The sequence below is a fragment of the Accipiter gentilis genome, chromosome 17 (assembly GCF_929443795.1).
Source record: "Accipiter gentilis chromosome 17, bAccGen1.1, whole genome shotgun sequence".
In the NCBI taxonomy this organism is placed as follows: Eukaryota; Metazoa; Chordata; class Aves; order Accipitriformes; family Accipitridae; genus Astur; species Astur gentilis.
This window is the reverse complement of record NC_064896.1, coordinates 23,664,567-23,679,441: the sequence shown is the minus strand read 5'-3', so window position 1 is coordinate 23,679,441 and position 14,875 is coordinate 23,664,567. Positions and strand designations below refer to the sequence as shown.

At 39.9% G+C, this 14,875-nt stretch overlaps 1 protein-coding gene across 1 annotated transcript; it reads right to left on the bottom strand.

Moving 5' to 3' along the window:
* Positions 1–470: 470 nt before the first annotated feature.
* LIN7C (lin-7 homolog C, crumbs cell polarity complex component) lies at positions 471–13,895 on the bottom strand. Its single transcript, XM_049821411.1, has 5 exons — positions 13,824–13,895; positions 8,409–8,527; positions 7,186–7,257; positions 6,624–6,833; positions 471–4,073 (listed from the first exon to the last, which is right to left on the bottom strand). The coding sequence occupies exons 1-5, from the start codon at positions 13,858–13,860 to the stop codon at positions 3,918–3,920; spliced, it is 594 nt and encodes a 197-aa protein (XP_049677368.1). The 5' UTR covers positions 13,861–13,895; the 3' UTR covers positions 471–3,917.
* Between the last annotated feature and the right edge of the window lie 980 nt (positions 13,896–14,875).

The window sequence follows — 14,875 nt, the reverse complement described above, 5'->3', positions numbered from 1 at the left end:
TCCTACCTTTAGCTCAGTTCTTAACTCCAGGCACATTTTTCTGAAGAGCTGACAACCTTACAAGGTCTTTAAGCACAGAATTACAGAAATTCAACATCTCATTACTTGAGATACATGCTTCAAACAAGTAAAAGATAATATCTGACTCAGAATAATATGCATCATTTGAGTTTATGTAGCTGAGACCGAGGAGGTCTCAAAAATGCAGCAGGTCCAAGGTATTACAGGTACTTCACAGCATGCCGATTTTCTTTGCCAACAAATCACAAAACATTGGGTAGAGAAAGAAAGATGCGTAAGCAATCAGGAGAACAAACTAATAACAGATTTAAAGTTTTTCTCTTTGGCTGCCCACACACATGCAGGGTGTTTATGTCATGTCCTAGAGATTATAAACACCCAATTACAGCAGTCTGAAAACAGCACTCAAAATGGAGAGTCAGAAGGAAAACGCGCAAACACAACACACATGAAATTTAACTTTTATTTTTCTGTTGATAAAACCCAAAGATCCCTCACAGCAGCAATAGATGCAGAAGTTATCTGCAGAAATTATACCTCTTCTTAATCTGTTTGCGTATCCAAGTATGCCAAGTGTGTAGGGACTGCATATTAACACAGTACAGGCACTGCTCAGTAGTAACAGAGATCAAGTTTCTTGGCATATTTTAATCCATCCTTTCCTTAATATTATAGGGGTTTCATAGTATTAAAGATGACCGTTAATCAGTTGTCTGTTTATTGGATTTCTCGTTGTTGTTGCAATTTAAAAAAAAATTTTATTAAATTCTACACGTACAGTTTATATGCCCAAATACACCTCCCCACATTTTGTAGTAGAGGACAAACTGTATGCAAATGCTACAATTCAGAATGAAAACGCTACTGCATTTAGCAGCTCTAGCTGCACTAGAGTAAATGTTTCTGTAGAGTAACAAAACACACCTCTTTGTTCAGTAACACAAGTGATACAGGTTTTAAAACGCACATTTCTATCTTGTATCCATACCTTTCTTTAATATATATATTTATATATAGCTCTAAAACAAATCTCTACTATTTTACAATTAAATTAAAACACATCCACAATTGGTCTAACTAGTGATTTTGGTCTCAATACTTTAAACATTAGTTGTTCCATAAAAATATACAATTCAACGTGGCTGTATCAGTACCATGAGGCCTTTTGAAAGAGGCCTATGACACATAATCAACCATGCAATTCAGTGCTCAATGTCATCTAACTGATAAATATTTATACTGCATTTTCAAACTATCAGTATCTTTAAAATCCAAACTTCTCTTTGCAGGCTTACCATGCTTATAAACATGCAGAAAGCAATCACATTTCTCACTTGCCTGTAGCAATCGCATTTTTTCTTTTCCAATAGATCAACTGACAAAGCACAAACTTCGTGCTGTCATTTTCAGGTCGCTAACCTTTTCCTTTCTTTCACATACTGAATTATTTCACAATGGATCATACTGCTCCATGTGAAGACTAGGGATTAGCTACATAGTAAGAACTGCACTTCTCAGTTTAAGCTTCTAAGAATCAAATTACTAACAGTCAATTAGGATGCACTCATAGCTGCCGTACAAGTCAACAGACACCCAGTAGACAAACAAGTTAATTCTAGATATATACCAAAAGGTGAAGCTTAAAAACAAACCAAAACAAACCCCAAAACCTAAACTACACAAGTACAGCCTCAAACCTGGTAGATCCCAAGAAGCGGACCTCTGTCCAGAAATTTTCTGCAAAAAGGCACACAAAAACCGTGCCACCATCAACCATGCTTGAGATAAGACATTAATCGCTTGTAGCTTGGAGATTTCCTTATTACCACCGCAGCACCATTCCGCAAAGTTTTATAGCAATCGTGATGTAGACTTCCGTAGTACAAACAAGAATCCTCCAAGTCAGAAGCAGTCAGTAATAAAACCCCAGACAAGTTCACGTCACGGTAACCTGGCATATAAGCCTCAGAATATTTTACTCTTATAAACGTAATAATCAATAATTTAGGAACTAACTATTCCAAGACCAGTACAGTCAGTCTGTAGATAAGACTACAATAGAACATACTAAAAACACGAGAGGTATGACAATTAAGATGAATATTTCTTTTAAATAGCAGAAAGTCAGGGAAACATCTGGAATTCTTTTGCACTGCATTAATATATCTTCTGTTTCTGAATATAAAAATACATCTAGAGAGTCAATCCAGAACTGCATACACAATTACATTTTTCCCCTTAACTGCTTTAAAATTAGTACAAAACAATATAAGTTACAGGAATGATTGCTGCAAATTTGTAGATGTTGGCTATTACAAAATCATTATATGAGAACACCAACTGTAAATTATTTACAGGCGAGGTAATACAATTTCCAGAGTAACGAATTACATTTTAGCAGAAGTGTAAAAATAACGTATTCACCAAAACATTACAAAATCTGGTATCATTATAAGGTACACAGTAGATCATGATTAGGTTTTGTAGTTGATATACAACATATTCTCAAGAAAAGTGCCAAAATACTGCTACATAAGAATCTTTTTTTCCCCAAAATCATTCAGCAAAAAAACCCGGCAGATTCTATGTTAAGTAAAGCCAAAAGAAAACAGGGAAAAAAGGGTGCGCCAATTGTACAAGTCTGTCTTATTAAATGCCTTTGAAAAATGTGTAAATTCACTTTCATGCTTAAAGGTCTGACATGAAAGACTTATTTAAAAAAAATCAATAGAAATATCAATATACATGCTTTTTCAGGGTATCCGAGGCCATTTTAAAAGTACACATTCCTCTTAAACTGTGAAACACATGGAGACTGAAAATATTCTAAAAATGGCTGAACTGCCAAGGGTTGCTGCGATCAGTGGCACAAAGTCCTGCTGGATGCCAGTCACTAGTGATGCGCCCCAGCGGTCTGTACTGGGGTCCATACTGTTAAACATTTAATTAGCAACACAGGTGACAGGACAGAGCAGCGTCTCAGCGAGCCATTCAAAGGGACCTCGGCAGGCTGGAGAAACAGGCAAACAAGAATCTCAAAGTTCAGCAAAGGAAAGTGCAAAGTCCTACACCTGGGGCGGAATAACCCCATGCACCAGTACAGGCTGGGGGCTGACCAACTGCAAAGCAGCCTTGCAGAGAACGATACCAAGCTGACCGTGAGCCACCGTGTACCCTTGCAGCAAAGCAGCCCAGCAATCTCCTGGTCTGCATTAGGAAAAGCATTGCCAGCGAGTTGAGGGAGGCACTTCTTCCCCTCTGCTCAGCCTTGGTGAGACACAACTCAAGTGCTGGGTCCAGTTTTGGGCTCCCCAGTTCAATACAGACATGGGCATACAAAAGTGAGTCCAGCGAAGGGCCACAAAGGTGATTAGGTGACTGGAGCGTCCGACAGACATGGAGAAGCTGACAGAACTGGGATTGTCTAGCCTGTAGAAGAGAAGGCTCAGGGGTGATCGTACCAACATCTAAATGCCCGATGGGGAAGAGTAAAAAAAAGAGCCAGACTCTTCTCAGTAGCATCCAGTGACTGGACAAGAGGCAATGGGCACAAATGGAAATACAGGAAGCTCCACTTAAACATAGGAACAGACCTTAGTAGCGTGATGGAGATCAAAATACTAGAACAGGTTGCCCAGAGACCTTCTGGAGTCCCCATCCTTGGAGATGCTTAAAAACTCAGCTTGTCACAGTCCTGAGCAACCTGCTCTAGCTAACCCTCCTCTGAGCAGGGGGGTTGGACTACATGATCTCCAGGAGTCCCTCTAACCTCAATCATTCTCTGATTCTATGAAAAGGACAGGGCTTTTGTAGCCCAGGCATTGGATCAACTGAGTCACAAAGCAAACTATAAAATGTAAATGATATATATTTTCTCTAAGTTATTGCATACAACATTAATTTTGCTGCCTGCGTTTTGCCGATCTCATTTTTTCAAATCTCGACTCCATTTCTTCCAGGACCTTTGGCGTGTATCGCACAACTAATTTAACCTTCCCTTGAGCTGCCTTCAGCAGTTCTACTGCTTTTTCATGGTGTTCACCTTCGACACTCTGCAAAGCATAAACCATTAAGTATAGTATTAGCAAAGACACACACCGAAAACAGACTTTTTTTCATTTTTTTTGTACAACTTCTATATAATCAAATATTGAAGTATTCTAGTTTGAAGACTGCACAAGGAAAACGTCACCCAAGTTCAGGATTTATTCTTCAGCAAAACAATAAGAGGTGATGATAAATATACTAATTAGTATTAACAAAAGAGTAGTGCAAAACTTTTGGTTAGGTTTATGCTGAACAATTAAATTCTGTATTTACGTACAATAAGTGAAATAAAGATAACATTAGGCAATTATGAAATTACACTTCAAAAATCAACAACTTCAGGAGGATACTTATTTAAAATTCAAGATTGTTTTTCCTTCTTTTGGCATGCATTTTAAATTCAGTAGTCACCCTCAATTTGCCTAATAAATTGCCACAGACAACTGCAAGATAGCTGCCTTCTTGATGTTACCCTGCGTTACGACAAGGCAAACCGGTGCATACTGGGCACCTGCAATAGAGCAGCTAACATGCAGTGTGTTGCTTATCTTAGTGCTCCACATGTCTCTCAGTAAATGCAAGGTATTCAAGTTAATTTCCGCTACATTGATTAAGAATAGCCTAATCCAACTCAGTAAGAACAGAATAAAAATACTTTCCTGAAACAACTCCCAGAATTTATTAGGGTTATATCAGATTCATCTAATTACAAATGTTAAGCAACAGTTCTCAACAACTGAATCCAAATATACATTCCTGGACAGCAAACATTTTAATCAGCAAAACTTATTTCTCCCAAACTTATTAAACACAATGATGGGACTACCCCAAGCCTACCTCCCACTGGTGCTATTAGAAGCTAGAAGGCAGGTGATGTACCTGTTGATTGGAGGGTTTCCCCGTTACTATAAAGTTACTTACAGAAAGAAAGACAACAGTTAAAAAAACCCAAGTTATTTCTCTTCTATCAGACTTAGACAACACATACATTTGAATGTTTTCATTTTTGTTATTCAAGTGGATGTGTAGGCTGTTCTGTTTTAATAAAAGGTTTGTAAAGTTCTATGTTTAATTATATCAAAACACCTAAAATTCTGTAGTACACTCAAAATCTCCCAGCTGAAAAACATAAACTTGTTTTACGGCACATTCATTGCAGTCTTGGAAGTGGCAATTTTTTTTTTTTTTTTAATTATTAACTTAGAAATTACAATTACAAGAAACGCCTGTCGTATGTATTAAGATGACAGGATTCCATCTGTAAACGTCAGAAGATGATGATTCTTCTGAGACCATGTTAGCATTCTCGGCAGTATTTTATGCACTCACTGTATTCTTACAATGGCTATATAGATTTATACATGTGCACGCGCACACACGCAGTCATCATTAGCTGTACCAGCTGTCTGATGATCAGGTTCAGTTTTGGGTGGAGTGGTGGTTTTGTTTTCTTTAAGAGGGTCTGTGGGTGAGGAAGGCCTCATCTGAAGACAGTTCTATACCTGTCCCTCAATGCTTCAAAATAACGGGAAGGCTAGGCCAAGGACAATTGTGTCACTACAGCCATGATTTCTCTTACATCTCCTGAAAAGGACAGTTGGACTCCCAGGTAATTGTTAGAAGCCAAGTATGTCAGAGATCTGTGCTAGCAGGGACTTCCAGGAGCACAGACACCCAGTAAATCTCTATTCCTTTCATGTGTCAAAAACCCCCACTCAGGTTAAAGAGCACAGGATTTAGATTAACCCTCAGTCTTAAAATGAAGTTGCGTTTGCAGATGTAATGATGACAACATTAATTTTAAGCTAGCGTACAGCTTCTCTGTAGATAAAAGCAAGGTTTTGAGAGATATTCACATGCATTTGACTTAGCAGCTGCCTTAAGTCAAAGCCTGTCCATAGCCACCTCTTTCCAGTCACCCTGTGTTTTGCTTTTTGTATTGTAACTCTTCAGAGGAGGATACTTATTAAAAATAAATATCCACAACAGCACTTTAGACATATACTCCTTTAAAATATGCTAAAAAGGCTCAGTTTTTGAAGCTCAGTACACTTAAGTGGAAGGAGAAAAACCCCCACGTAACGGAAGATAACACCACCTTGTAGTTCCATCTTATTACAGCTTTCATTATGCAGTAGCATTTTTATTGGGATAATGAGGTTACGGTCAGTCAAACGCAACAGAGCATAATTTACTACTTACCTTAGAAAGTGCACAAAATTATATTAATTAAAATCTGCATCACGAAACTTGGATGAAAGAGGAAGCCATAACGGCAGTTACTATAACAACACTTTCACTGAATTTATACAACCTCTCAGAATCTGAAATACTGACATAAATAGTTCCCAGTTGAGACAGATAACCAAAGCATAATCCTAGAACTTGCAATGCACACAACTCTATAGAAACCTAAGCAAGTTGTTCTTGCAAGGACAAAAAGAAACTATTTTGCCAAGATTAAAAGATATTGAGCTTGTGCCATGTATATTCTCTGTATGCCCCCACATGGAAACAAGCAGTTACTGCTACATAAAGTGAAAACCAATTCCTACCACTCCGTTTACGGAAAGCAGCTGGTCTCCACGTTTCAGGCCTCCATGTCTATCAGCTATACCGCCAGGGATAATTCGAGAGATATAGATTGGAGAATTTTGTTCTTTGCCTCCCATAATGTTGAATCCAAGACCTTCCTCGGTTTTGGGTAGTTCGACCACTCTGGGATGGGAATGACCTTCACTAGCAGCAAATGCAGCCACAGTGGCCTGTAAGAAACAAGATTTTCCTATTTATAAGAAATTAAATATAGACCCCTTAGCTAGACACAATGAGCAAGCTGAAAAAGTATTTTTATCTCAAAGTACTTAAATATTAAGACAAATGAGATTAATTCCCTAGATACCAACACTAGCATGAAAAATTTAGAACTCCAAGAATAAAATTAAGATGGAAGAAACTTAAAAATAAAGACTCTTGTGTTATACCTTTTAATAACCCATTAAGCTTATCCATTTTATCAGACATCTAGATAATATCCTTCTGAATTTTAAATAATCTTCTTCTGCTTCTAAAGTAACAAACTACTGTATTTTACACAAGTTACAGTTTGGCTTTTACCTTTGCTGTTGCATTAGCTCTAACTTCTGGGCTACTGCTGATATCCACAGTTTCGTATACATGTTCATACACCTTCAGAGACAAAACAGTTTAAGTATGGGGAAAACAGATATTTATCTGCTTAGATAATGTAACAAAATATCAGGTGCAACTCAAAAATGTATACATTAAAAAGTACACACCTTGAATAAGAAGTTACTCCCTGATTCACTACAAGGCGTCAAGTGACACTCTACCATACTATGACGAAACAACACTCTCAGCATCTTTATTGTTTAGTTAATCCACACATATCTAGGTCTCATCTCAAATCCTCCCTCCTTCCCCCAACATTCAAGACCTCATCATGAATTTAGAAATGCTTATGGCTAGTCCAACACACCTGACTGGAGACATGGATGACTACCTTCTCTTGTTTGATTAAAGCTGGAACCCTTCAATAAGGATGGATGCAAAATCACTTCAGGACAGCTATTCAAAGCTCTCCCAACAACCCAGCCCTCCTCGCAAAACCCCATCTTTTCCTTCAACTGATGCAACTGACTGAGTATCCTAAGAAAAAAAAAAAAAGGGTATCGAAAACACAGAGGCAGTCAGAATACTAATGCTAAGGAGGTGCTTACACCAAGAGCTAGCCCACATCCCCACATCTACCTGCCGATCATTTGGACTTGCTAAGCAATAAACACACTGTCCTCGATAGGATGAAAACATTAAGATGACACCTATGTCTACAAACAGATCTTTTGAAACACTCCAGGTGTTATTGTCAGTGGTAGCACCAACAGCAATAGCAGGGCACATTTGATCACCTAAAAATCTCCAAAAGAGCATCTGGAATGAAGATGAGGTGGTGCAAGACCCCACCTCAAGGTGATGCACAAGGTGACGTGGATTTGGCTTAAAAGAAACAGAGGCAATTGGCACTTTGTCCGTTCTTGCATTCCAAGAGGATAACAGCCTGCTAGCTGCCAGTAAAGGATGGACTCTCAAAATAACCTCTAAAAAGTGACTTGCTCCTGAGCCATTACTTAATACGCCTATGCTTTCCCAAATTATTTTCTTTTGAACTTTTAAAAATAAGTCTTGTTCTATGAAGCTCTGTTAAGTCAATTCAGCTTTTAGAAAGAACAAAATCAGATTTTTGCACTGAATACAAAAAGAAAAGAGTAAAGCATACTGGTTTTTAACTCAAAGTAACTGTTTACGTCAAGTTAACTTACCTCCCTTACAGCATTACAGAATTCACTTTGAAGGACCCTTTGCAAAGCCTGTAGCTTTTGTGGTGGCACTTCTCCACTTCTCTGTAATTTTTCCAGCAACTCAATTGCTCTGCAGATGTCTACAGAAAAATAAAGCACTAGTAAGGAGGAATGCCTGAGGAAATTCAATGTTTTTTATTTCTTGTTAGGTGTTTTAGGGTTTTTTTTTCTTGGTTTAAATTAAGTTAACGGAGCAGCGTGCGTGTGTGCGCACGCACACTTGTATACTCCTTAAAACTACATATTAGTTTCATTTCTCCTATAAAACTACGTATCTACAAAATGTTACAATAAAACATCAAGTTTTCCCACTGTTTTTAAGTTAATCACAGCAATCCAACCCTGTAACATATCTGAAGGTATCACTGCCATATGTGGATTTCAAACACAATCTGATTTTCCCCTGAAGTTTAAATCATGCTCAAATATTTCATTGATATATACACTATCAACATTTCATACACGTAACTTCATAATTTATCCACTGCACAGATAACATTTTGTTAAAACCAGGTAGAATATTGTCAAATACGCTAACACTCCTTTTGCATTGGAAAAAATTAGTTCAACAAGAGGACACTCAATGTTTTCCCTACAGCAGGGCTGAGAACTATCTGGCCTACTTTTTTTTTTTTTTTTCCAAAGTGCTCAGAAAAACAACCAAACTCCTTTTGATATTCTCAGCTGAGAGAGAATATCTCTGTAGTCTAGAATCCTCAACCCCAAACCTCTTTGTTCCAGTTCCTAGAAATTTTTTCCTAAGAATTCACATTGTCCATATTCTCATAAATGCAGATGCTGCTTTGTGAAACTGAACTCCCTGTGAAGGATTTGATTCCAGACCAGACGACTCAAGACAGGCATCAAACATGACATCAAATGCTACGTGACATGCTTCTGGCAGCTCTACAAGAGTAGAGTACATTCATATCCCTCACTTGTATTTCCAAAGTGTTACATTAGTAATGATTCTGAATCACAGAAGTCCTTGAACAGAAGTAGAACAGCCTCTCAGAAAAACAGATAGAAAGGATTACCTTCGTTATCACAAAGGCAAAGAAGCAGTGATTAATCTACTATATAAATAACAGATTATTTTAGAAAAGGATGAAGTCTGGGGCACTGCTATATCCCAAATGCATTACTTCCTTTTTTCTGTAATTAGCCTTTAGGCAATCATTTTCCACGTGAACGCACGTCCACTCAATGGCATCACGTCAGCACAGAAAATGTGCAACAGCCACAAACTTCCCCTAAATGCCAAGTGTGAGAAGAGAGAATTTAACCTAACAGGATGAAAAGACAGTGGGGTATATGTTCTGAAATTAAGGTGACGTACACTGGCAAGAGACAACCCACAGTGAATTATCACTCAGACACATCTTACCAACTACTACGCTGAGATCAATTAAACAAGGTACAACTTAACCTCACAGACTGGTCATCCATGGACTGGAAAAAAATCCTTCACGGAAGAACATCCAAGTATTATCAGTACAGCCACAAGACACATGTTATTTCAGATGAAAGTTAAGGTTTCTATGTGCCATGAGAACTTGGCATTTTTTGGCAAGCATTTCCAAGCTTTACAAGGATCAGTTATCTAAAGCAAAGAAATATCAAAACCTAGATTTTAGCTATCGCTAATTCCAAGTCTACAGAGACCTCATTCCACACAGTATGCATATTTGCTATTTGTACAATTACAACATGAAAAAAATGTTTCTAAAGCTTTTAATTTTCTAACACGCATTTTGTATTTAACATACAAAATAGTTGGTGAAATTAAAGAGATTCTAGATGTCATTGTTTATTAATCTTTCAATCTTTTTATGATGCAAAAAATCACCAGGCATTCTTAGTAATCATTGTGTTCAGCAACAACAGTACAAATTATCTTAATTTCATGAAGTCTCACACTGAACAGCTTGAAGTAGAATGATCAACCATAGCAATAGCAGCGCTTCCAATCCTGCAACACTCCATATATTCATGAAAAAGTCTAGTAAGTATGTAAATTACAATACAGCTATCATTTAAATAGTCATTTGTCTGCAAACATCTGCAAATATTTCATGCGCGTAGAGAGTACCGTTCTATGCAGCCGTTCTCGAGTTTGTGGTCCGTGAACCATGTTAAGCTGTAAGGTGCGTGAATTTGTTATCTAACAGCTTGACTAGGATACTGCAATAAATGTTAAAGGGTGATAGCAATCTACTGATCCGAAGAGTAGCTGCAGAAGTGAAGACTCCAGAACTCCATTTGCTAATTTCTCTTCTTCTTTTGTTCTCCACATTTCATCGATACACTAGATATATTTCCTACCTGGATCTCCTAACAGACAAAATGTTTAGCTACATAGCATTTTATACCCTAAGGTAAAATTGGCTAGCTTGGGAACCAGCTGTGTCTTTCATAAGGCACAGAATCAGCTTGTCAAAAAGCGACTGGGATACACTGAACTGGATTCCTTTTAGATGAAACTAAAGCAGAATATGTACTTCAATAAAAAAGGGCTTTGAGATCAAAGGACCAAGCTGCTGCTGTAAAGTAAAAACCCAAAGCAGACACACACGGCATGAAAGTTGGGTCCTCAGCACTCTACAGATCTCTGTTTCTCACACTGCACCTCTTGCTCAGGCAGATACAGGCAATGGATCCCATTACCAGGACCCTTTTTCCCCAGCAGTTGTTTCGGTTTACCCTGTTGACAGGAACCCATTATACCAGTCTGAAAATGAAATGAGCATACCTTTCTCCTACCGAACTGCATTAGGCACTATCGGTCAAAAGCTGAAGATTCAATCTGACCCAGCAATACTGCTCTGGAAAGGAACTAGTTTGGCTAGAAGCAAGTGGCAGAACACACCTTCTTTCATTGTCAAGAGAAGATTGTTGACTGCTCTGCTGCTGCAGTTTGCTTCCTCCTGAACCACTGCTCAGGACATGATCAGCTGAAAGCTGTCTTCCTCACAATATTAACACTACAGTTTAGCCAGCTGTTCAGGACCAGAGACTGAAGTGAACACTACAGAATTGTTTCAGTGATGGATTTCAACAAGGATTGATGTAGAAATAACTCCAGAGGCAAGCGATTAAAAAAAACCAACCAAACCCACAAAACTCATTGTAAAAGGGAATCTACACATAACTAAAAAATGGATTTTCTTTTAACCTTTTCATCCTTTTAACATCAGTTGCCTGTTCTTCACAAATCATTTTTTGTGATCACAGGATACTAGACTGAACTCCTGGAAAAAAAAGATATATTTAAACTAAAAGACTGTGGAAAAAAAGCCAGAAAGATGCCACCACTCCAAGCATACGTGCGAACAAAACACAGAAAGAGGAAAAATGCAGCATCCTCATAGATACTCCTGATTAACCACCTCCACTGCTTATGTTCAAATAGTCTGGATTCCTAAGGTGTATGTAGAATTATCACACATCACCACCAAACCATAACAACTTCAAAATGTTAAATGTAGTTTCATCCCTGCCCTCCAGCAAATTTGGGTGGTGGCGTTTGCAGTGCAGCTTGGAGAAGAGAACAGACGGGGAGAATTTTCAATTGCCCTGATGGTAAGCATATGGTAACCACTTTAAATCAGCTCATTTTCTACACTATTCTCTCTTTTCTTATGCTATATACCAACAACATTAGTGATGTTCACTTTCAAGCTGATGATGATTCATCATCCGGTTATCTGCAGTCGACCTCATACAATTAACAGAAGTTATTTATTTCTGTAAATAAAGCTCCTGCTTTTGGAAGTCCATCATACTGTGCTCCCTTTTTCTTCTTTTCTTAAAAAGACCAATATGCCAGAAGACTAAATAGCTCCTTTGTTCCACTGAACCCTAACTAACTCTGCAGATTTGTTTGTTTTCATGGATACAGCATAGTGGCAAGGTAATGAGGTGGAGAAGGACGCTGCCTAAGGTTTAACTCTGCAGGCCTACCAAGAGCAACTAATCCACTGCCAAAGCAGCTGCCCTAATTAACAAGCTTTGGAGCAGGGAGGGTAGATGAGCTGTGGAGTGGGAAGCAAAGTCCTTACGTAAGTTGCTATTTACAGGCCTTCTCTCACACAAGTGGTTCACTTGTGGAATGGGAAGGCGGGTTAGGCAAATAGAAGAAACTGAATTCTGTGGTAGGTAACACGTGATAGTACCAAACACGATAAAGCGGGTATATACAGCGTATTATACGTCTACAAAAAAGCACCTAGCACTGTAAGCAAAGGTGGTGGTCCCAAAGGGAACAGCAGTGTGAAAACCGTCAGTTCGTCCAGTCACCTACACTTCACTTAATTGCTTTCCTTTTAAAAAACAGGATTTCTCATTCTCAGTATTCTTTCCCCATTTGAATTCCATTTTCTGATCCGCATTTTCCTAAATACACAATAATAAACCAATCATATATATTGGTATACAAGCATATGTTCACTGAGCTACTGTGGACCTTGCACAGTTCCGAAGAACCATCCTGAAGGAAGTTTATCGTTGTTTCTTAAAAGCCCTGGATAAAAGACACAAATGTACTACAGAAAAAATACCCAACTAGGTTTTGTACTTCTTCCGTTTCCCTACTAATCCTACTTACACACTGCACAGTATTAACAACATAAATTAAGACAGTAACTGGAAAATCAGGATGAAAACACAAATGTGAGAGAATAATAGAGTTCAGCAGAAGCACAAACAAGCGCAGAGGGACCCCTGCACGTACCAGTTGTCTTCTATAAGAAGAAGTAAACCATTATTGCTAAGACACAGCCTAACAGACTGCACTTAAAGCTAAGAATTCAGCTGTGTTCAAGAGTAAGTTTTCCCAGGAGAGAAACAGAAACAAGGAGTTAGCAGGTGGAGTAAAGAGCTGGCAGAAGCCTTGACCCTAGCAAAGGCACAGCAGGCACATCCCCAGACGGAGCGCATCCATGGAAACCCAGCCACAAACCGAAACGCGTGAAAAATCTTGCATCCAGGAAAGCCGAAGCAGCAAGTCCCACCAACGCGCTGAAAGAACCGGCAGCGGAGGAGAACGTTCTCAAAGCAGCTACCGCCCGGCCGCTCTCCGGCCGTCCCCGGGGGAGAGGAGCCCCCGGTGCCCCGCGGCGGCCCGGAGAGGGCAGCACCGCCACCGCTGCCCGCCCTCGCCTCCTCCGCGGCCGCGGCACGGCGGCCCGCCGCTCCCCGAGGCCTCAGGCGGCGGGGGACGACGACGAGGACGACGAGGAGCCGTCCCAAGGGCTCGTCCCAGACCCCCGACAACGCGCCCCAGGGCCGATCCCGGGCGGCAGCTCCACCGCCCCAGCTCGCCCGCAGCAGAAAGCGGCGAGGAGCGCCGGTCCCTCGGCCGCAGCCGCGCCTCACCTCGCTCCAGCCGCACCGGCTCGCCCAGCGCCGCCATCTTCTCCTCGCTGCGGCCCGCACGGGAAGTGACGCAGCGCGGCCGGAAGGGCCGCGGGAGGGGGGGGGGGGGGGCGGTGCTGGGGCTGACATGGCGGCCCTGGTGGCGGCTGCGTGGTTTTCCCAGCTGCCAGGCAGAATTATGGCAAGTTCACTAGAAAATGTCCACTCCTTTTCTTTCTTTCTTTTTTTTTTTTTTTTTTTTTTTCCCCCCCCCTACCCCTTAACGTGTCCGAAGACTCTTTGCACGCTAAAAACACCCCACCGGGAGCGCGTATCTTTCTGTGCAGCCCGAGTGCCCCTGGAGGTGGAGTATAGATACGAAAATGTTGTTCTGCCTGTGTGAAACCTGAAGCGTGTGCTTTACGTTTCTTGTTTGGCATCGATTTAATCAGTGCGTGGGGCTAATGTAGTGCATTTGCCTTCTGTATTAAATTGATGTCAGCACGTAATAAGTATGACATGCTTTGTCAGCTGTTTCTGGAAAAGAGAAGGAGATTACTTCAGGACATGTATTTATATACTCTTAATTTATTCTAAGGGTTGAACTCTTCATGTTTGGCTTTGATTTTGTCTGCATTTTGTATTTTTTGCTTTGAAAGAGAATAAATAGTTCAAAGCAAGTCTCAAAAGTGTCTGCTAATGTGACAGTGATGTACTCTCTCTTCTCTGTGATTCATTTTAATGCCAGTTCCTCTCAGTTTGAAGGATGCTACATGTGCGTTTCAGTGCAAAGGTCATAGGAATGGAATTTCGCAGGTGAACAAAATTAAATCCTCACAGACTAGTTTCCAGCAAGAAAAAGTGTTTTAGCAGCTGGAACCGTAGAATGTTTCTGGAATAAAATCCAGATGTTTCTATCACAGTGGTGCAGGAATTACCATTCTGTTACAAGCGATTGAAATTTCAAATAGCGTGCTCTGACTTTGGACAGATGAGCCTATGGAGAAAAATGAGTGTTTAGCGGTATTTCATAAATCTTAAGCTTTTTCCAAAAGACGTGTGCTAAGAATACA

What these genes read in the sequence shown, in the direction of transcription:
- LIN7C (XM_049821411.1), bottom strand. Translation starts at nt 13,860, where the DNA reads ATGGCGGCGCTGGGCGAGCCGGTGCGGCTGGAGCGAG. An exon ending in GCCGGTGCGGCTGGAGCGAG is followed by an intron (nt 8,528 to 13,823) that starts GTGAGGCGCGGC and finishes ATTTTTCTGTAG; the next exon opens with ACATCTGCAGAGCAATTGAG. An exon ending in TGCTTTCCGTAAACGGAGTG is followed by an intron (nt 4,074 to 6,623) that starts GTAGGAATTGGT and finishes TATGCTTTGCAG; the next exon opens with AGTGTCGAAGGTGAACACCA.